This window comes from Chelonoidis abingdonii, chromosome 19 (genome assembly GCF_003597395.2).
Source record: "Chelonoidis abingdonii isolate Lonesome George chromosome 19, CheloAbing_2.0, whole genome shotgun sequence".
Lineage (NCBI taxonomy): Eukaryota > Metazoa > Chordata > Testudines > Testudinidae > Chelonoidis > Chelonoidis abingdonii.
Window position 1 is genome coordinate 33,018,364 of NC_133787.1, and position 23,620 is coordinate 33,041,983.

The 23,620-nt window shown below is 41.7% G+C and overlaps 2 protein-coding genes across 5 annotated transcripts in view; one reads left to right on the forward strand and one right to left on the reverse strand.

The window, feature by feature from the left end:
* The window catches only part of PLCG2 (phospholipase C gamma 2), a 104,034-nt gene extending 92,009 nt beyond the window's left edge, over nt 1–12,025 (forward strand). The window contains exons 29-33 of the mRNA XM_032766117.2: nt 1,290–1,404; nt 3,049–3,216; nt 4,139–4,227; nt 8,402–8,586; nt 9,951–12,025. Coding sequence (XP_032622008.1) covers nt 1,290–1,404; nt 3,049–3,216; nt 4,139–4,227; nt 8,402–8,586; nt 9,951–9,993 — 600 coding nt within the window. The 3' untranslated portion in view covers nt 9,994–12,025. The remainder of the gene's footprint in view (nt 1–1,289; nt 1,405–3,048; nt 3,217–4,138; nt 4,228–8,401; nt 8,587–9,950) is intronic.
* Nucleotides 12,026–13,693: 1,668 nt separating this feature from the next.
* SDR42E1 (short chain dehydrogenase/reductase family 42E, member 1) lies at nt 13,694–23,616 on the reverse strand. Of its 4 annotated transcripts, none has more exons than XM_075073727.1 (3): nt 23,556–23,616; nt 19,585–19,691; nt 13,694–19,103 (listed from the first exon to the last, which is right to left on the reverse strand). In XM_075073727.1, exons 2-3 carry the CDS (start codon nt 19,650–19,652, stop codon nt 17,996–17,998), a joined length of 1,176 nt encoding a protein of 391 aa, XP_074929828.1. In that variant the 5' UTR covers nt 19,653–19,691; nt 23,556–23,616; the 3' UTR covers nt 13,694–17,995. The 4 variants fall into 4 exon arrangements, with proteins under 4 accessions (XP_074929828.1, XP_032622011.1, XP_032622012.1 ...); XM_032766120.2 differs by lacking the exon at nt 23,556–23,616 and adding an exon at nt 23,384–23,433; XM_032766121.2 differs by lacking the exon at nt 23,556–23,616 and adding an exon at nt 22,911–22,934.
* Between the last annotated feature and the right edge of the window lie 4 nt (nt 23,617–23,620).

Sequence of the window (23,620 nt, forward strand, 5' to 3'; positions counted from 1 at the left end):
CAGCTCCAGTCAAATTCAGTTGCAGTCATGAGCACTCAGCACGTTTGCAAATCAAACCCCAAGTATCTCGTGTTTAGCATGCAGAAAATGAACACCCGATTAGTGACCGACAGTTGGCCACTTACTTAGCATCACTCAGTGGCACAGACAGGTATAGAATCCAATTACTTAGGGTGGCCCTCCATTTCCTTAACTATGAGACCATCCTTTCTCTTCCTGCAATCCCCCACCTCATTTCTTCCAATGACAGTAATAAATGAGGCAGAAGAGCTACTGACAGCCACCTCCTTTGCTACAGAACCCTGATTCATTCCCAGAACATCGTCCACCCTCTGCACTCCCTTTCCTCTTATCCATTTTTCACTCCTCTGCATCTGACTCAGGCACCTTCCACCTTCTACACCATGATGCCTGCAGGGAAGTATTGAGAGCACAGGAGGTACAGCCTCCCTGCTTTCAGTTTCTGTATCTGGTGTCACAGTAGCCCCTTAGCAGCTGGGAAGAGCAATTGTAAGCAAAGTCGTGCTCAGCCTCCCTGCAACCCTTCGCTCGATCTGTAAGGAAGGCAATGCAGTCTAGTTGGCACATAAGAGCTGTGAGGGGATGGAGCATGCCCAGTACAGACAGAATTACTGGAGAATTTAGCTGCTTAATTCTAACGAGTCTGTTCTGAACATGTTATTTTTTTCGGAGGCTTGTAACTTGGCCATATTGGCACGTATTTGCACAAGGATGTCAATGGGTACCTCCCTGACAGCAGGAAAACCCCTTGCCAAATTTCAAGTCCCTGCTCCAGAGCGGAGTTGCTAGAGCTTCTTAATGAAATGGTTAGAAGAGGTTTGTTGCTTTTTTTCACATGGACAAAACATCCTATTTTTCCCTAGTCTCATTTTGGAAATGGCTGAATCATTTTAGCTGAAAATTAAAAATAAACAAACAAGCCATTCCTCCCCATCAGCCTGAGGCAGATCCTCAGCATGGAAAATTTTAGCTTGAATGCTTTAAGCTTGGTATTAGGCAAAGTTGTAAGCAACTGAAAACAGGATTTTATATTGGAAAGTGATACGTGTGCCTTTGTAAATATATACATTTCTACACACATATCTACCTACCTACCTGTACTGTAGAAAGAGTGCATATATGCATGCTCTCTTGAGGACTATTTGATAAGAAAAATAGTTGTCTTTTTCAGTGGCACTTTTTAATAGTTCTGTAGACCAGTAGCAGTACATAAATTGCAGTGCCAAGTTTTTTTTCAAATGTTGGTATAACCTATTGTCCCTTTATAGGTTTTAGGTGCTCGCCATCTGCCTAAACCTGGCAGAAGCATTGCCTGTCCATTTGTAGAGGTAGAAATTTGTGGGGCCGAATGTGATAATAGCAAGGTCAAGACGACTGTTGTGAGTGAGTATCTGCACAACCTTCTGGGTGGGAGTGGAGTTATACTTGAAGTGCACTAAATAAAATTGGTAGAGGACATTCATCATGCATGCTATCTATAATTAAGGTTAAAATTTTGTCACAGTTATTTTTAGTAAAAGTCAGGGACAGGCTGCAGGTTATAAACAAAAATTCACTGAAGCTTGTGACTTGTCTGACTTTTACTAAAAATAATGGGCAGGGGGGAGGGGCTGACAACTATGGGCTGAAACGGAAAATGTCATGGAGGTCTCTGAAAGTCATGGAATCCGTGACTTCCATGAAATAATATTTTCATTATCTATAAATTACAAACATCGTATACCGGAAGGAGAAGGTGACTTTATTGCTCTTAACCAATGATTTATGTAATAATCCCTAGTGCTTGCCTCAGAACCAATTAATTTTAGAACCTTCACTATGTGTCAAAATCAGGCAGAAAAACATGCAAGTGTTAAACTGTGTTAGGTTCGTATTAAAGTGCATTTCTGTTAAGTTTCTGGCTGTGTGTAATTTCCATATTTTTAAATTGATTGGTAAGTTGAAAGTGTCTCTGAAGATGCTATATGCAATGTTGAGAGCTCTGTGTAGCTTGAAAGCTTGTTTCTTTCACCAACAGAAGTTGGTCCAATAAAAGATATTACCTCACCCAACTTGTCTCTCTGAAGATGCTAGTCAATTTCTGAAGGTGCCCTCCAAGCAGAAAGATCCTAAAGTCCTGAGGCTATTATATTTAGGTTTGAGTTCAAAGATTAGATAATTTCTTTGGAGACATCTTAGACAAGAAGGGTGGTAATACAGCAGTGGAGCATGCAAAGTACTGTACTTAATCCAGAGCCCAACAAAGTCAAGGAAACACCCCCACCGATCTCATGGAGCTGTGTTTGCAAATGAGGTTCATTTACTAAATGTGGGACAAAGTTACACTAAAAGCCAAAGAGGGGTACGAATTTTAAATGTGAAGGTCCTACTCCACGATTTTTTTTACTTTAAGCCATCTGATTGGCTATCTATTTTATTGCCTGATTTTGGCATTTCTGGATGCACTGCTGTTTCTCTGTGACAGAGGAGGCCGTGCAAAATTTTGGGAGTGGAATGAGTGCAGACTGTTCAGTAGAGAGCTGCACCAGTAGGGGAAACACAGTGTTCCCCAGAGAAGAGTATTTTGACCTTTATATTTTGTACTGGTGATCAACCTTGAGAGCCAGATTTTCAGCCTCCAGCACACATGCAGATGACCCCCACAAAACTCCACCAATAAGTATGCAAACTGGATAGTTGCACATCTGTCTGCTTGGTATGTTTCATGCTAGTGTCTGTTTTTAAACTCAGACCTGGGCCTTGTTTTTCATTAAAGTGTGGCAAGCAATTGACCTTTTAAAAATAGATGTCCAGAGAAGTTTGTTTATATAAATATATTAAATATTAAGAAATGTATTTAAATTTAGATTTTTTTTAATAGATTTTTTTTCTCCCCCCAAGAACTTCTTGAGTGAGCATACAAAAACAAGTGGAATAAGGAATTTCAGACTTCATGTATAATCCCAGCATGTGCCCTTGGATATACGCTTGTATGTGCATGAAGGGAAGTGATTGCATCGTAGCACAAAAGTTTTCTTTTTGTTCCAGATGACAATGGCCTTAACCCAGTTTGGGCACCCTGTCCAGAGCAAGTGACGTTTGAAATTTGTGACCCTAACCTAGTGTTTCTGCGCTTCGTTGTTTATGAGGAGGATATGTTCAGTGACCCCAACTTCTTAGCACATGCCACGTTCCCCATCAAAGGAATCAAATCAGGTAAAGATCAATAGGGTGTCATAAAGTGTTAAGCAAGAAACATGGTCTTTAGAACTGCTAGTACTGCACATTTGCTCTCAAAACTTAGGTAGTAAAGGGCCCATCCTGCTGCAACACACCTTGGGAGATAGCTACTTTGAACTGAAAATACCACACCCTCCCTCTGAACTAGGATGTCAGGCGTGTTGGAAATAATCTTTTAAATGAATCACCCACCACCAAATTGTTCTTCATTCTTTCTGCAAGAAGAAAGAGTTACATAGAATCAGTTGTATCAGTAACGAGATAGTGAGTATGGAACTACCTATTACTGCAGTATGATCAGTTTCACAGTGGGAAGTAAAGGCAGCTCCTGCATTCTTGGTCCCGCTAGTTTGAGACTGATGGATTTAAATCTGACCCTCCGGATTAGGACAGAGCAAATGCCAAAAAAAGGATCTATGATCTCCACCCTGCCCAACACCCAGTTATAGGTTTATTTTGGAGAGGTAACAGTATCAGTGGTGCAGTGTTTGTGCCTACCTTCTAATGATTTGATTAGGGAATGATTACTGTGATTTTAATTAATTTTGCCATAGTCTTCATTTCATTAATGTGATTGTGTGCCCAGAATGAGTTCTGGAGAGATCACTTAAAATTTTTCTGCTATCCTGAGTTCTACCTTTGCTTTTTTAGCTGATCCAAATGTGGGCATCCCTTGAGTTAACTTCTGATTTCTCCAGACCTGGTTTGATTTGCAGGGCTGTGGGAAAACTTCATCACCCCATCTCTGCCTGCTGCTTCCTTGTAAACTTCAAAGAACTGCCTGATCCAAGGAATGGAGCAGAGTGGAAGGATCTACCCAGTGCCATGCATGCTTGCCCCCAACTGCAAGCAACCCTTCTTCCTTTACTTTAATTACCTCTGTGTTCCCTCTCCCCAGGTTTTAGGTCGGTACCTCTCAAAAATGGTTACAGTGAAGATATAGAGCTGGCTTCCCTTCTAGTTTTCTGTGAAATGCAGCAAGTTCTGGTAAGAGCAAAGCCACTTCCTGTGTGTTCCACTTTCCTCATCCTTCCGCTACGCCCAGAGCATGGGTCAGTGAATTCTTTGTGGTAACCAGAAGGTGACAATTCAGCTTGTATATTTCTGCTTGATACTGTGTGACCCTTAAGTCTTTCATACTGGTTCCTGAATGTTCACTAACCTGAATTCAGTTGCTCGCTGTCTGGGTGGAGAGATTTCTCACTCTTTTTAAAGCAACAAAGAGTCCTGTGGTACCTTGTAGACTAACAGATGTATTGGAGCATAAGCTTTCGTGGGTGAATACCCACTTTGTCAGACACATGTGTGGGTATTCACCCACGAAACCTTATGCTCCAATACATCTGTTAGTCTATAAGGTGCCATAGGACTCTTTGCTGCTTTTTACAGATCCAGACTAACACGGCTACCCCTCTGATACTTGACACTCTTTTAAAGAATGTTCTGCTCATGCAGCAGCATTGCTGCTGGCCTCCTTGATTGGAATGAAACCAGCTAGAATTTAATTCTCTGGCAGTAGGAAAGAGCCCTTCTCAAGCTTGTATGCCCCACTTGGAGGTAAGACTCACTAATATTGAAGCCTCACTTGGCAGTAGATACTCAGGACAGAATATAGTCCTTCTCCAGTCTTCAGAATCAATCTCTGGAAAAAACAGAAGGCTTTGCCAAAAGCAAAAGTAAAAACAATAATTGCCAGTATTTTATAAAAACCAGAAACACAGCACTGGATCCCACTGCAGATAAACCTGCCTCATTTAAGCCTTCACAGAACATCTGTTTGTTTGAAACACTAAAATTTTGTGTGCACATAATCTTCTTCTTGGAAAAAAAATTACAAATCCCTAGTCACGGAATCAGCCAGGCAGGTGGGTGAGCCACAAGCAATTAATTACTATTGGTACCTAAAGTTATTGCATACAGTACTTTAAACTAGACCCATCCTGTCTAGTTAGCGTTCTCTCCACCTTCTAAATTTTCAAGTCACAATTCTTCAGGCTTGACAGACGTATGAAACAAGTAAAATGCTAGGGACTCAAACTGATCTCCCACATACTGCATATTTCAGAGGAAAAAATACTCTGTTTCTACTTTACATTGGTGTAAGCCCATTGGAGTTGATAGAGTGACTCCAAACACATGCTGCTGTAACTGGCACCAGAATCTAGCCATTGCATTTCTTACAGCAGCACATTATGTGCTTCTCATCAGTATTGGGTCTCTGGAGGGATTTAGTCCTGCAGCTACATTGATGCTGAACTGGAAGGTATTGCACTTACAGTCATGCTCAGTTTCACAGGAGAAGCATCAGATTGGGAAGAGTTGGGAAACACCCTTTTTCAAGTTGTGTAGAAAGTCTCACGAGACCCCCTGTGCAATGACTGTATGCAATTTTGTCACAGCTTCTTGGCAGCCATTGTAGCTTTCCATTACCCACTGGAGAAGGGATAGAAAAGAGGAGTTGCAATGAGGGGGTCTGAGGGGAAATAAGAGGAATGCAGGATCATGACGGGGAAGGAAGGATCCCAAAGAAGAAAAGGGGCCATAGGTGAGGGATCACAGGGGGGGAGAGGGCCATGATATGAGGCTTGTGTATATAAATAAATATAATGTATATCCTTTAAAAAAAGTTCTTAAACATGTAAGGTTTCAAATCCCATTGGGATGAGCCTGGCATAGAAGGCTAGATAAAACTTTGTGTTGCCACTTCCTACAAACCCCCCATCGATAGTGACTCAGTGCCTTACAAGGTGATATCCATACACAACATGTAAATATGCTGAGAATCTCTGGTGTCTGGGATTTTTTTCAAAAAATCCAACTCATTATTTGCCTGGGGCAGTAGTGTCTTTCAAAGTATTGTTCAGAGCAGCTGTGCACCTCCCAGCCTTCTCAGCAGCAAGTCCTTTGACTATAGCACATCTCACAGCCTCAGTCCCCTTTCTTCCAGCTTGGTAAACCAAAATTTATATGCAACGCAAATGTATATTTACAATGATGAAACCTCAGGATGCTGATGCAGTTGCGGGAGAAATTTCAAAGATGATTTTTTTGAGTCTATAGCGAACAAAGACTTGCCATGGTCATTAAACTTTTAGAACCTTTGCCAAACCAATCTAGAAGCATCATAAAAATGATCAAGGTCTTTCCCATCTGTTATGCTGCTTTAAAAAAAAATCCTCCATAAAATATTATAGTTTAATAACAGATCTGTTTATACAGAAATCCCATCTGCATACACTTAGAGAGAAAATCTAAAATTATGAAAGGGCTTGCACATGGTTTTGAAATTTGTTGAGACATAGAGATGCAAAAATGTTGTAACAGTGTATAAATTATCATGTTAGCCCTTATCCAGGTCTTACTGAAATTAACTGGAGTCTTTTCATATAGTCTGGAAATGTAAAGTGTATTAAGAAAGTTTTTAAATTTAGAAGCATGTCTTATTTGCTTGCAAATTTGATTTACTTGCTGTGGAAAGTATGACTGTTTTTGAAGTATTTTTGGATTATAATCAGTTTAGCTGGCATTTGTGTTTTTAACAGAAATTCCCAAAGTGTCCGCTTTAATCTTACTTTTGAAATCAAGCATTGGTGGATACAGTTATTTGTGTGAATAAATGAGGGCATGTAGATGTCTAAGTGATCAGCAATTGGCCATTTGCATTTATGACTGAAGGAGGGCAAGGTTGGTTCCCTTTAAAAACGAGACCCTTTATTCCATATTTATAAAATGCATAGTTTGTAGGGTAGAGCAGAGAGGCTGTGCTTCAGCTCCTTGACATCTTCTGAGAGGGAGCTGCAGCAGGGTTTCAGCTGTAGTGCAGGGGGTTGGGGATGTATGTGGGGGGAGTGGGGGTGGGGAGGGGCTCGTGATTTTACAGTTTGCTAACCCAGTAAGCATGTTGCGAAGCCCATCCATTGTTTTAGGCATCTGGGGAGCCAGTGGGCAGAGGACTGAAAGGAGCTTGATCGTTAGTATGTCTGCTGTAACAGTGCCTTGCTTACTGGTTGCATGTTTCTTCGTTAGTGTGGGATGTTTTGATATTAGTGTGGAATTTAAGACCCCAGTTCTGCCAAGATTTACACAGATGGGTAACTACACAGATGAGATTACGCATGTGCATAATGTTTTAAAATAGTCCATAAATAGTTCCTAGGGTCAAAGGGTATTCTGTGGTTTCCTAACTGTTTTGTTTTGTGAAGAGTTTTGAGAGCTCTTTTTATAGAAGACAACATCGAAGTACAAATGCAAATTAAGGGCCTAATCCTGCAAATACTAAGGATAAGTTTACACTGCAGCTGGGACCCCTCAGCCTGGTAGACAGACCCACTGTAGCATAGTTCAAACTAGCATGCTAAAAATAGCAATGTGGAGGTAGTGGCTCTAGTGGCAGCTTGAAGTCTCCAGCCCACCTGACCCCCTGAGCTTGGGTGGCTAGCCCGAGTCTCTGCCAAAGCTGCAACCTCTGATGTTATTTTTAGTGTACTAGCTTGAGTCCCACTAGCCAAGTGTATCTGCTGGGATTGGGAGGCTCATTCCTGGCTGCAATGTAGACATATCCTAAGGGGCAGATGCTTCGCTGGTGTAAACTGTCATAGCTGCAGTGAAGTCAATAGAGCTATGACAGTTTACACCAGTGAACGACCTGCCCCCCTAGCCATAGTACTAACGGCCATGAATGGTCCCATTTAATGTTTGGTGTTTGAAGAATCTGACCTTTCCTTTGCAATTTAATAAGAAACTCCATTGGAAGCAGACTTAGTAATAAGCCCCATCCTTGGTAGTGTTTGCATACTGGGCTTTATCAGATGTAACCTTCAAAAATTAAAATTTCTTTCCAGTATTTCAAGACTATTAGAAGATAACTGCAGTCATAACACACAGCTTCCTCCCCTTCTTTCCTCAGCATGCCTGTATACTTCATGGAATGCTTTCTCTGTAATCCATTTATTTCTCACTGATCACCATGCTGTGTGAATGCTTTACTTTTTAAAAAAAGCTAATTTTTATGAGCATCTTCTCTTTTTCAGTTTTCTCAGTTATTTATTTTGTTTCCAGATGTGTCTTATAAAAATGAATTTACAAACTACTACTAAGAAAAATCAAGGAACAATAGCTTGTGTAAGACGTTGAATTAATTTATGTTCTTTTCCTCTTGAAGGAAAGCGAAGAGGAGCTTTATTCATCATGTCGGCAGCTTCGGCAGCGCCAAGCAGAACTGAACAACCAGCTGTTCCTGTATGACACTCACCAGAATTTAAGGAACCCTAACAGAGATGCCTTACTAAAAGAATTCAGTGTGAATGAGAACCAATTACAAATGTATCAAGAGACATGCAGCAGGAGGTAGGTTGATCCCCTTTATTCTGCCCAGGGCCCTCCCCAAAAGGCTCCTCATATCTAAGGGGTCCTGTATGGCACAAAGACTTCAGCTTTATTAAGATAATTTCTGACCCACTTGGCTTGGATCAGAAGCCATGCTTCACTCTTGTAAAGGGAGTTTGAGCTGCCACTGAACCAGACTCTGGCAGCCCATGACGATGAGTCTCTTGGTCCCAGTGACTCACTGAATGCCACAATCTTTGGAGCTTAGACCGTTCCCTACCATCCAGCTTAAACAGCCAAATAAATTACCCACTATAAAGACTACATTGTGACATAAACATACTGGAACATGTGGGACCAGAACATAGTTCTGGTATGACCTAAATACCAATGAAAACGCAATAGTTTGTCTTAGCAACAACATGGAACTGTCAGTTAAATACCCAGACTCTATCCTAAGGAAAAAAGACCCCTGGTCCTAAGCCTTGCCCCAGCTCATGGCTGGGTACAGGGAGAACAGGATGGATGGATGGATCTTTGCTTCTCCCCCAGCCTAAAGTGGGGAGAGGGGTCAAATCCTTTCCTCCCAGCCAATCAGAGGCCAGTCTTTCATGTCTCTTTAGAACCAGAGAAGTGACCAATGCCACAGCTCAATACACAGCTAGGTTATGATTGGTCAGTAGGAGCAAGGTGCCACTGGCATTCATCCAAAGAAAACCCAGCTGGCAACTATCCTACCACCCTGTGAGTCTGTGGTGGAGCTAAAGGTGGGGAGCTGAGGTTAGTTAATATTATGGGCTAGTGATAGGAGCAAAGGATTGGGAGTTGAGATTCATGAGTTCTATTCAGAAGTCCACATAACTTCTGTGTACTGGTGAGTATCTGTTCAGCCGGGACGATATTTACTCACTTCCTTGGGGTGTGGTGTGTGTTTGAGATTCCTGAATGGAAGGTGCTGTAAGTATATGTTGTCATAATTATAAGCACACCCCAAGAGATACTTATCTTGTAACAAACTGTGTGGAAATTGGAATATTTGGGGACCAAATATTTAGAGATGGGAAAATGGATGTTCTTACAAGGACCAGCATTTCAGCCTGCAAATAGAGAAGGATGAAAGTTATTCATGTGTGCATTTTTGTGGGAATGTCCATGACATTGTTCTTTGAATTTTTTGGCTCTTTTTTAAATAAAGTATGGCACTTCAATCTTTGTATACATATATATATTGTTACTGTGTTCAGATTTTAATTTAAAGAAAAGAAATGGAAGTACACAGCTGTTGCTGTTACACTAGTTGCTGTACGGTGCTAAGTGAGTAGACCTTTGTATTTTTCACAGAATACCTAGCAGAATTGTTGACTTTAATTTTCTTTTTCTTGAAGATTAAAGGAGAAGAAAGTCAGTAACAGCAGATTCTACTCCTAGAGAAGCTATTCCTTTTGGGGCACCTTTTAGAAAGCCACTCAGGAAGAGACATTTAATTTACTCTGATCGTCATATTCAGTGAAGGTCTCATCAGGCTGAATTTACTAAGAAGAAAGATGGGTTTCCTAATATTTTCTTGTTATAAGAGGAACTATTTTCATTGTTGTTTAATTTATCTTCTGTACAAAGCATACACATAATGCAGGTTAGATTTTCTGCATATTCAAGGTATTATTTGCATCCAGTATCACAAATCTTAAGAGTAAGAAGGAAACTAGGGGTCAGCTTTTCACAGCTACAGGGTGTGCAGACAACTTGCATGCATTTGTGCAGGCCTAACTTACCCTTAAAAATTCCCAAAGTGCAAGTACAAATCATCTTCAGTATTTGTGTGCACAGGACACAAGTTAGGCATTCACAACTATTTTCACACACACATTAATAATCTGACTCCTTATGATTGACAGGTAATAGGTTTAATTTATTAAATGCTGTAAAAGCACTTTTACAATATGACTGTGACATCAGATACAGCAGATTGTATCCCCCACACATAAAATATTCTGGACTATGGATGGTTATGCTGTATTTTCTTCTGATAGATGTTTCTTGTTACATTTTTTTTAATACCAGTGAATGAGTTAATTTTCTAAAACTAAATGTACTTCAAGATTGTAGATGGATTATTTGTTGGATTCTGTGAAAAACTTTAAAAAAGAGCAATATGACATTATTTTGTGTCACGTAAATCAGCTCCGTCAAGGCAGTGCAAGAAAATATTTTTAATACATAAGGTAGCAGCTAGCCTCTCCTCCTGGGAAGGAAAGGTATTTTAAACTCCAGTTGGATAATTTACTTTGGTGTAACATCGTTTCTCATATCTTTCCAGCTGCTAATCTGCATACAAATGAATTGTTTGCAAACTATTCATCTGTAGTCCTGCAGACCTTACAAGATAATGTCAAACAGTACTGTTTATTTTTTTTAATGTTGTCTGTTTTCCCAAAGTATATTTAATCCATAACATAACTGTGCAGAAATACAGACAGATATATTATCCTTATGGCTTCAGTCACTAGTAGGAACATAGAAGTTATAGATGGAAAAAACTTATTAGATCAGCAAGTTTTTTTCTCTGCAAGAACGGAACAGTCTTTGGATGATGTATCAGATACCAGACATCTTAATATTTGTATGCATTGATTCATGTTAGCAGCACATTACTCATTAATAAGAAACGACTAGTCACAATATCTATATGTGGGTGGAGTTTTGCAATCTATATGTTTGAATGTGCATTTCAGATAAGTACAGAAGAGATTTCTTTAATTCTAAGTAATTGCCCAAGGCTTAAAGTGATATGTAAGTAGTGCAGGATCTCTCACCACTGAAAGCCTGTTTCTCCTTCTTGATAAGTTGAAAAACTATTCTGTCCCCAAATGGAGTTGGGATGCACAACCTGGGACTAAAAAGAAAAGAACTTTTTGCATGTAGGTTCAGATTTCTTCCCCATTCTGCTTCCTGCCAAATCACCACCACAGACTGTATTGTCTAGGGGCTGCCATGGGGGAGTTTGTTCGATGCCAGGCAGCTAATTAACAGGCAGGACAGGAAAGAGAAAATTCCAGAAATCCTTGCATGCCAGACAACTGCATGCCTGCAAAGTTCTTTCTTACAGGAAATCCACTTCCCTTAAAAAATAAATAAATAAATAAATAAATAAATAAATAAATTTTTTTTTTAAAAAAAAGACTCTTTGAGCAGCTTCCGGAGCCATATGTATGGTAACACCCTAGTAATGCTGTTTACATTTCTCAGGGAAGTATTTTGGGTATAGTGTTTTGACTACTAGAGCCTAGAGGTGAGAGATTCTCCTTGCAAAAGATCCCAATAATTTTCTACCAAAAATTCAAAACTAAATAAAAACATCAGCTGTGGTTTCTGGACATAAATTGTCCATGGCTTCTCTCATTGTTACATGCATTGCTGCCACAGAGCACCATGTGTATGATGAATCATATTGCTCTCTACTGTGTAAACGTTTCTGAATTAGCACATTGCACTGCACTTCAAAGTGTCCCATACAGATTCTCTGCACATGTGCTATGTTAAACTGGTTCTGAGAAAAGCCCTTAAATGTATGTTTACATTCAACTCATTTTACACTGAGCTACTTTGCAAGAATCATTCTTCCCAAATATTGTACTATACCTGGAAGGAAAAGAGTTGCATTACCAATTTTGCAGGCAGTCAAGGCCTGGTCAAAAGTGAGCAATAGTTCTTTCTATCTTAGTTCCTTTCTATCCTAATGTTAGAACACTTTTACCTAAAAACCTCTAGATACTTTGCTGGGGTAAACTCCATGTCTGTTCTTTCATAGCTTTGAGGCTGTTATGATACTGTTGATATTGATGTATGTCAGATGTTGTTCACCCTAGAGGTGAAGGCTGACCAAGACAAAACTGAAGGCTGTATCTACTTGGAAGGTCAGGAACTCTGATGTTCACCAAACATTAAATTAGGGAACAAATTTCTGCACATGCAGTTACCTGCTCATGTGGTAAATTTTATGTCACTTGAGGTCTTTCAATCAAGGCTGGAAGTCTTTGTAACAGATTGGTTCTAGTTCAGCTACATGTTGCTGTGTGTTATACAGGTGAAATCTGTAGCCTGGGTCATGCAAGATGTCAAACTAGATGATCTTAATGGCCTCTGCTGGCCTTTAAATCTATGAATATAGTTTACCTCCTCAGAAATAGTAGAAATTTACTGATTCTCATCACATGACTATTTTAACCAATCAGGAGCCAAGATTTTCTTCTCCTATGTAACAACAGTGTTCATGGGCATGTCTACATAGCATCTGGCCTGAGCCTTCCAGCCCAGATCCACAGACTCATGTCGATGGGGCTCGCACTAGCTCTCTACAAATAGCTGTGTAGATGCTGCAGCTTGGGCTGGAGCTCAGAGCAACTGTGGCTTGGGCTGGGAAGCTTGCTTTCAGATTCAGTGCACACTTGCCCTATGTGCAACCTAAGCTGTTAGTTTGGTTTTGAGGAGTTCCAACTAGTTTAATGCTAATCTACATTCTTCGGTCCCAAGCGCACACTTAACTGAAGCATTAGTTATTCCATTGACTTAATGGAAGTGCTTCTCTGGACTGGGATCTTAGTCCTTGGAATCGAATCAAACCTCCCAGAGCTACTAAAGATAAGGATTTCTGCCATGTGTGTAAACCACCAATGCTTAGAACCAACGTTCCTGGAGGATCATGTTATATATTGTTAGATTAAACAATCTGGTATATTGTTGAAAATGTGGGAACTTTTTCAGTAATTAGAAAATTAATGAACATTTTTGAAGGAAAATGCCTTTTTTTTTTTTAGGAGCAGAGGGTGTAAAAACCCAGTCAGTTCTCTGGGAACTGGGGTGGAGGTAATTGAAATTTAATTTATTTTTTTAAAATAAATAAGTATATATGTGCATTAAAAGTGTGTGTGTGTGTGTGTGTGTGTGTGTGTGTGTGTGTATGTGTGTGTGCATGCATTGGTATCTGTTACTTTTGTGATAGGTTATAAACAGCTGCCATAAATTCTCAATGAATCTCTAGTGTGTTAGTTTCTTATTTATAAATATCAGCCTCACTGCTTCATCTCTCTAAAGATGTTTTGAGAAGGAAAGGAGGGACACACGTCAAGTGTTGACATTGTTTGAGGACTAGAAATTTTAATGGCATCTTTTCTAAAATTTCAATAGATACTTTTTCAATGTATAGCTGTACTTCCGATTAATTCACATTCGGGAACACAAATAATTTACTACATTTTGGAAACATTGTTGCACAGCATGCGAGTTAAAATACCTTAATTATCTCTACCCAGGTGCGCAAGGAAAATAAAAAATGTGGCGCTGGCTTAGATGAAGGATCATCATAAAACATTTGAAATGGAACATCTGCAGCTGCTTTTTGGGGATGTTTAAAAGTATTTTTCTTAATAAGTTACAGGTTTCCTATTTTGATTTTGAAAAGTGAAAGGGTCTCTCACTCCTTTCTATCACCAGTCCTTTGCTCTATTTACTAGGAAGATCTGGAAGACAGAATTACTGACTATACCAAATGCTGATCTAGTATGGACTAGCGTGTAAGTGCGTTTCATCCATAGATCTCAAAGTGCTGTACAAAGGGAGGTCAGCATCATTAGCCTTATATTACTCACATGCAACTAACTGGCTGTGGGAGTAGGTGAGCAGGCTATTTTGGGGGGCTGGGAAGAGGGTGTGTTCTGCCTGTGCATGATGTGTCAGGAAAAGGGTCTGGAGCTAAAGGATCTGCCATTCTGTGGATCCACATGTCCTTCCACCTGCAGGGAACAGAAGGGAGTAGTGGCTGTGGACCAGCTCTGTAGGCAAGCAGAGAATGATTCCTCCTCCTTGCTTCTGTGCAGTTCTCCTGTATCCAGCTGAGCTCCATAGGCTGGTCAGGCACTGAGGATAGGCTCCTGGAGCAAATCATAAGCTTTGGGGGGTTTTTGCTTTGGTTTGTGTGCATTTTGTTTCACTGCATGAAAAGACTACCTTCCTCATTGTTCTGCTCATCCTGGAGGAAGAGTCTGGACCTGATCCCAGAGGTGTTACTCTTGCAAATAATCTAGTTGAAGTGATCCAGGCCTGCTCTTATAAGTAATGGCTACAAGCAGTCCAGTGCTATACACAATCTTTATCCAGACAGCCATCCAGGCCTTTTCACCCGTTAAAAATAATGTTACTGGTTAATCTTTCCACTCAAGATATTGGCACATCTCCCTGAGGTTCCCAGCAAAGTTGTCGTTGAGGCATTATAAACACACAGATTTTCATTGTCTGCCTCCGAGGCTCTGAGCCAAGATCCTCAAATACAGGGCACAACTTATTTCACTGCTCTGGCCTCAGTGCTGCCTTCTAACGTGGGCCAAAGACTGGAATCGTCTTGATCTTCCACTAAGAATGAATCCCTTATCTGGCATTGCCTGGCACTGGTTAAATTGAAAGTGGCAATGAATAGCAAAGCAGTACAATAGCCTTAGTGACAATGCAGGAAGCACTCTCCTCAGTGCCTATTCTTCATTTGGCACAGTAACCACTTGCACCAATTCCAGACCTAACCTCTGCTGTCAATGTCCGTCTTGGCACAGCACGTTCTTACAGATGCCAGTGAAGGTAAAAGTAGGAAGAGAGAGAATCGCTCTGTAAGGGGGGCATAAGAAAAAGAGGAAGTGCTGTCCTTTTCCTTTGTACTCTGACCCATGAAGGATGTATAGAACCCTGCTGCCATCTTAGCTAGGAAACCAGTACCCCTGGTTTAAACACCCATTCCATGGGAGCTATCACGGCCTCAGTGGCCTGGCTTAGGCAGGTGCCCCTTAGTGGAGATAAGCAAAGCAGCAACTTCAAGTTTGATGCACACTTTCATCACATGCTGCTCCTTAGATGCCCAGTTTGGAAGAGCAGTGCTACAGCCCGTATTTAGCTAAGAACTCTTCAGCCACCATCCCCTAGGTGGAGCACTGGCTCTTGAAGAAAAGTTATGGACTATAAGTGTTGTTGAAGAGTTGCCCCTGTGTATTCATGCTAGCCACTCACCTTCCCCTCAGAGTCAGAGTGAGTCTAGACTGCAGAGCTTATATAGGACTATCAGGTGATGACAGAACTTAAATTGCTGGGGAATTTCTTTTAAACATCAGAACTAGGGTAACTCCAACTTCAGAATGAGACTATTGAAAAATTTAGATTAAAAAGCCAAGTGTGAATTTGACTTGTCAACATAAAGGGCAGGAACAAAATTGTTGTTTGTAAAATTATGGATGTGAAAACATGTATTTCCCCCGTGTAGTAAACTGAAAAATAGTCTACTCAAAAGTGCTGCTTTGAGTGGAATTCCAAGTTTATAATATAAAATGTTCATAGCTCCTCATATAAAAACCTGAAGTCCCTTTAGGGCTGATACTGTTAAGGAAACGATTGTAATGCTTTTATTTAGAAGCTTGAATAACAATGGAATACAAAAACACGTGTCAGCTGAAGGCAGCTGATTGAATGGTGTTTAACTGTTTAATGATACTGAGGCCCTCAGCTACTTAACACTTCAACCAACTGGTTCATTTTTAAATAAGCATTTTTTATAGCTGGGAAAAAAAACTACAACCGTGAGCTTCTTAAAGCATTTTCTAATAGTAATTGCTACAGATTAGCCCATTGTATAGAAGTGTGTTCCAGAATAAGACATTACACATCTAATATGTTTAACCCATAAAAGCACCCCCAAAACTTTTAGTTCTGTTTTTAATTTTTTTCCCCCCTGTGTAAGCATACTGCTTGGTTGATAGCAAATCCACCCACTGAATCAAATTCTTCTGTAATGTCACTCCACTTAATTCAATACCAGAGATGAATTTGGCCTCTGACTGAAGAGATGGCTGCACCAATGTTAGTTTGCAAATCATCAAACCTTCTATTAGAGCTGAAGAACTTGAAGACTAGTTGTAAGATGAGAACTAATGAATTTCCTCGATAAATTGGATTTACTACATGCTCCCTTTCTGTTTAACACGTGTGCCAGATCATTATGAGATGACCAAAAGTAACTCGTGGTATAAACTCTTAAGCAAGATCTTGACGCTAACTGATGGTTTATATTCCCAAGCATGTTTTCAGACAATCCACCAATAATCAGAGTAGCTGATGATCCTGTCACGCTACCTAATTCACGCTTCCTATGACAGTAAGAGCTATTAGGGTAGATGACTGCCTTTGTCACACTGAAACAAGGTAAACAATAGATCTTATCTAGTATGACAAAATTGACTAATGTGCAGGGATTAACCACTTGGGCATATCTCAGCCTTTCTGATGTTAATCCTAATGGAAAATTTCCCTCTGTGAATTGGAATTAGAGTGAATTTACCACCCCCTGAACATGAGGAAGCTTTAGCTCTATCTTAGATCCTGGCTCATTTTTGGTCAGGTCTGTGTGTACTGAAGGCTAGGAGTGGGCAATGTGTGAACTTTTCAGAATACAATTCCTTTGGACAGGGGTACAGGAATCTGCTCAGCAGCAAGGATCGTGGGCATAATCCTCTCAGTGTAAAAAAGGCCAAATTACGACTCTTGGTTATACACTTTGCAGCATGCTGCTATAACTGAAAACAAAATGCCATTTGCAATCATATTGAACTTCACATCCTGTGTGTGACTCTCTGCTAAATGAAAGTGCAGTTCTACTTTGAGAAGAGACTGTGCACAAAAAATGTCACGCTTGTAATCAGCAGTTCCATTCTACTAGTATATTCACCGATCACACCTGTTTACCCTGCTGACACAAATGGATTGTTCCAGTCCTTTGCTCCAAATCAAAATGTGGGCTGGATTTTCTTCTTCTTATGCATCACCATCCAACCAGTTATACCTGTGCAAGTTGCTGAAAGCACTAATGGCATAACCGTAATACAATGGGATTGCAGATGTCTCTGGGGGCCCAATTTGGCCTGCAGAACCTTTATTTCTTGTGATGATAAGCAAGAAGGAAAGAAGCTTAACATTCAGCGTGAAGGTTAAGAATGTAAGGGGCTCAGTTAGAAAGAAAACCTCATTTGATATGGAAGCACTGAGGGTCATATAGAAACCTGCAATGCCATTATTTCAATGTACAGCTTCACTTCAATGTACAGTGGATTATATTATAAGTATATACACAATTTTGTCATAAAAACACATCTACTGTTAATCCATTTAAACTGAATAGTCCCTTCAGTAGACATAAAACAAACGTATTTCCTACCAATGCTAAAATATTTTGGTATGATATTGTTCTGGAATGCCAAAACATTTGAAAGTGGCAAAGTTATTTTCATCACTGATAATGTATGCACTTTTTAAAGAGAACACAGTGGGATCTAATTTTATTTTCAAGTACTTTGCATATTTTATCACCTTATAAAAAGAGCCCAAGCTCAATGTTCAACATCTTTCAAACAGAGTGTGTTACTGCTGCTGGAAGCCATGACAGCACCACTGCGGCCAACAGCAAGATTAACCCTCCATCCCTAATCAGATGTTTTACAGTATAGATTCTGAGCTTTCTTCCATGTCCCTGGGATTTAAACCACTCAACTACTTCAGTCAGACTAAACTGCTCAGGTTTGTACCCTATCTCTTTCCTGGCCTTTTCCATGCTGAAATAATGAGTGACGCCCGTTTTGTAAACCTCAGTGCGCGTGAGAAGAGGCTGAAAATTATAAAGGCGGCCTACAAGAAAATGGACCATTTCAGTTAGGAATGCAGAAAAATATACAAAGGAGAGAGGAAGACGAATGGTTGGGAATTGGTAACCCAAGCCTTCAACTAAAGGTCGGAAAAATTCGAAGTTGTTTATTGGCCTGCCATCTGAAATGAAGTAAGCTTGGCCAGCAGCTATGTGCCGGTTGGTGGCTTTGAGTGCCTCTGAAGCAAGGATATGAGCCTGAACTAGGTTATCTACATGGACAAATTCCACTAAACTCAGAGGGTCTCCATATACAAATTTAAACAATCCCCTTTCAACGTAGCTAACTATTCTTGGAAGATGCCTTTGCTCTCTGGGCCCATAGATGCCTGCTGGTCGGAGAGCACAGGTCCTTAACACACCTTTCCCTTCTCCAAGCTCTGTGTCATTTGCCTGCAGCACCTTCATCTCAGCTAAAGACTTGGTCCGGGAGTAGTGATCAGGATGAAGGTGAAGTGGTAGATAAGGCAGAGATTCATCCCCATTTTCTATAACTTGGCCCCCAAAGACTACATTGTATGTACTTGTATAAACCAGACTTGGCACTCCTGCTTTCCTGCAAGCCTGGATGATATTTTCTGTTCCTCTCACATTAACGTCTTCTATAAGTTTTCGGTTCAGCTGCTCCCTGCCAGACATTCCATAGGAAGCAATATGGAATACACAGATTACATCTCTCAGAGCTTTTTCTACTTCAGAGAGACAGCAGACATCCCCCTGTATGAACTTCACTCCCTCTGGCACAGCTTGGACCGGCTTCAGGACATCAAAGAGAATCACGTCAACTCCCTTTTTGTATAGGGCACAACCTAAACTAAAACATGACCGAGACCATATGTTACTACTATATATAGTGTAATGATACATGAAACATTTCATCCGTGAGTAGAAGAAACTTGTAAACTATTTCAGTGCTGAATTCTTGTTGGTCAGAGATGTCTGAGGGTTGGTCTACATTGAGTACTTACATTGGCATAGCTATGTCTCTCCGGGTGCGTGAAAAATCCACACCCCTGGAGACGTAGTTATGCTGACCTCACCTCCGCCCAAACATGATAAATCAGGTACTCATTTTACAGCTGGTGAACTAGAGGTAGCCTTTCAATATGAGAGCAAGTGAGGCTCAGACCCATGATCTTTAGCATTGTATTTGATGCACTGGAATCATTAAGAGACAAGAAACACAGAGCCCTATGATACCATATTTACAGACTCGCTTCACTAAAAAGATCTGCATGGTAAAGTGTTTGCTACTATATTCAATGTAAAATAAAGTTAATATTTTATACACTAACCGGAAACCAAAGTAACCACCTCCTCCTGTAATAAGGACTGTTTCCTTGGTCACATTTTCTATGCTCATCCTTTTTCCTTTGGCACTACTTTATTTGAGCAAATTGACCTGCAGAGTGAAAAAAAAAAAAAAAAAAAACATGACGAAACTGCATAATTAAAAGTAATTTTCACATATTTAGCAATTTAAGTTATATGTTTGTGCTTTAATTTTAGGAAACTGACTGCATCATCTGCTAAGTAATGCAGGACTAGATCCCACCCCTTTATTCTTCTAAAGTCAAATATAAATAAATGACAAAAAGACCACATTGTGAATATGACAATTACTAATATACTCAATACTAGTAGCCAATTAAACAAGAGGAACAAGCTGTCAGGAACAGTATCCCTGATGATGCCACAGCACAACTGGCTGCTGAGCTCTGTGCCTTTATACTCACACACAACTATTTCAAATTTGATGACAATATATATCTCCAGATCAGTGGCACTTGCTTGGGCACCCACATGGCCCCACAATATGCCAATATTTTATGGTCGACCTGGACACACACTTCCTCAGCTCTCGTCCACTCATGCCCCTTCTCACCTATGCTACACTGATGACATCTTCTCCTCTGGACCCACGGGAAGTAGACTCTGGAAAAATTCCACCCGATTTCAACAGCTTTCCACCCCACCATCAACCTCAGCCTGGACCAATCTACACGGGAGGTCCACTTCTTAGCACCACAGTGCAATAAGCGATGGTCACATTAACACCACCCATAACAAAACCTAACTGAACACTATGCCTACCTTCATGCCTCCAGCTTCCATCCGGGCACATCACACGATGATCCATTGTCTACACCCAAAGCACTGAGGTACAAATCGCATCTGCTCTCCCTCAGACAGAACCACACCTACAAAATCTCCCACTCTGCAAACTACAATACCGCACGAGGAAATAGGCACGATCAGCAGAGCCAGACGTTGTACCCAGAAGCCTCCTACTGCAAGACAAACCCAAGAAAGGAACCAAACAGGACTTCCCATGGCCATCACATACAGTCCCCAGCTAAAACCCTCCAACACATCATCAGGGATCTACAACCCATCCTGGACAATGATCCCACACTTTCACAGGCCTTGGGTTGGCAGTCCATTCGTCCCCACAGACAACCTGCTAACCTGAAACATATTTCACCAGTAACTTGCACACCGCACATAGTAACTCTAGCTCAGGAACCAATCCATGCAACAAACCTGATTGCCAACTCTGCCCGCATATCTACACCAGCGACACCATCACAGGACCTAACCAGATCAGCCACACCATCACCATTCATTTATCCTGCACGTCCACCAACGTAACATAAGCCATCATATGCCAGCAATGCCCCTCTGCTATGTATATTGGCCAACTGGACTGTCTCTACGGAGGATAAATGGACACAAATTAGATATCAAAGAATGGCAAATATAAAAAACCTGTAGGAGAACACTTCAACCTCCCTGGCCCACTATAGCAGACCTTAAAGTGGCCATCTCTGCAGCAAAAAAACTTCAGGACCAGACTTCAAAGAGAACTGCCTGAGCTTCAGTTCATCTCCAAATTGTGACACCATCAGCTCAGGATTTAAAAAGACTGTGAATGGCTTGCCAACTACAGAACCAGTTCTCCTCCCTTGGTTTCACCAGTCCTCATACTGTGCATAAGAACAAGGCGCTTCTTCCTCCGCCACTGGCTTGATTGAAACTAACTCTCTATTTATTCTCTAGCTTCTTGCTATTAATAAACCTCTACCCTGCAGCCTGGATGTTCCCGCTACATTCATCTGAAGAAGCCCTGAGGTGGTATTCACCCACGAAAGCTCATGCTCCAAAACGTCTGTTAGTCTATAAGGTGCCACAGGATTCTTTGCTGCTTTTAAACAAGAGGGTTATCAGTTTCCATTAATTAAGCCATATTCTGATGTTACACAGGTATGTATGGAATAATTCAATCAAACTCACTACAAAACTATACAGTACTATAGAAATGCCACTAATTCATACACTGAATAAATTTGCATAACAATTCTGAATCAAATATCCGTGTACCTGAAGTTTTATCAGTGTACTGTGATGATACACCAAGTACTCATATATACGTATTTCTTTGGATATATCTTACGTAGAAATGGCACCAAGTGTGGTCTATCCTTTATATACTCATTCCCTACCTAAACTATTATACTTGTCAAAGTATTATGTGTATATTTCACCTGTATACTTACATGTAAATATCCCTAAAATACTCAAAGAGTGGGAAAACAAAGGGCCTGCATTAGACAGTATGCTTCCTTGGCCCCAATTCTGCAATGATTTCAGCACAGCATAGTTTTATGCACATTCCCACTGAAGTCCACAGGCCTACTCATGCACATAAACCTATACAAATGCCTAAGTCTACATAAGATTTGCAGGCTTTTTTATTTCCTGGGACACAACCTTAACATCATGTGTATCCAGATACATACAGTACCTATGAAGCCGGCCAATGCAATGCATTCAGTCGAATAGGGGAGGGGAGCTGTGGATGATACTGAGGGCTTGTCTACACTTAACGGAGGCGATTGATGCATCGGCGGTCAATTTAGTGGGTCTAATGAAGCTCCACTAAATTGCTGATTGCTCTCCCATCTACTTCTAGTATCAGAGGGGTAGCCATGTTAGTCTGGATCTGTAAAAGCAGATGCATCCGACAAAGTGGGTATTCACCCACGGAAGCTCATGCTCCAATACGTCTGTTAGTCTATAAGGTGCCACAGGACTCTTTGCTGCATCTACTTCTATACTCCACTTGATTGAGAACAGTAAGGGGAGGTCACAGGAGAGTGTCTTCCATTGAGGTTGTGTAGCATGCACCTGGTGGTAAGTAGCTCTAAGCTATGTTAATTTGAGTTATGCTATTCGTGTAACTCATATTGCGTAGCTTAGATCGACTTTTCCCTTTAGTGTAGACAAGGCCTTAGGCTTTGTCTGTATTAGTACTTTTTGTCCGTCAAACTTATCAGGCAGGAGTGTGCAAAAACCGACATAAGTTTCACCAACAAGTCTTGGTGAGGACAGCGCTATGTCGGCAGGAGACGCTCTCTCCTGCGGACAGAGCTAAGGCTGCTCCCTGGGGATGGTTTAATTATGCCGGCAGGAGAGCACAGAGTGGCTAGCTACAGGGGAGACCTTACAGTGGCCTGGCTGTAGCCATACAGCTGCGCTGCTGTAAATGCCGCAGTCCTTGTTTACCTGCTGGGGATTTGAGAGACAAGGCGGATGAGGGAATCTCTTTTATTGGACTCACTTCCGCCAGGGCCTGAGACAAGCGCTCATAACCTCCAGGCCAGCTCTGCCCCTGACAGGCCCTGATCCCTTCCCCGAGCAGGTCCGCCCTGACAGCCACGCAGCCCCCTGCCTGGGGAGCGGCCCCTCACAGCCGTGCCTCGCCCCGCCCTGGCCGGGGGGCCGCGGTTTGCAAAGCGCCCTGACCCCCCCATCGATGCAGCCGGAGCAGGGTGCACAGCGATGCACAGGGCGGCGCGCGGGGGCTGGGGGGACAGACGCCAGGAGCAGACACAGCTTGGCCCTGCCTGCGGCTCCGCACACGCGGGGCCTGCGGACCCCTTACACCAGCTTGCACGGCCCGGGGACGCTAACGATACAGCCCCCCCGCCCCCAGCAGCTCCAGCCGGTTCTGGGCTCTCAGCCCCTACCCTGCCCCGCCCCGCGGGGTGAGCTGCTTCCGGAGAGAGAAAGAGCCCGCGCTGCTCCCATCACCGCCCTATCCCCCTCCACTCGCGCGCAGCCCTTGCCGCGGAGCAATCGCGCGTGTCCGGGTCCCCGTAGCCAGCAGAGCATGGGCTGTAGTGAACTGAATGGGCTTCCGTAGGGCGGGTCCGAAAGCCTTCTGGGAGTCCGTACAACACGATGGCGGCTTTCGCGTAGTTACAAGCAGGTTTTGCGCTGCAAGAGGGTGGCCCCTTGAAGCGCAGCTGCAGGTTCCGTACAACAAGA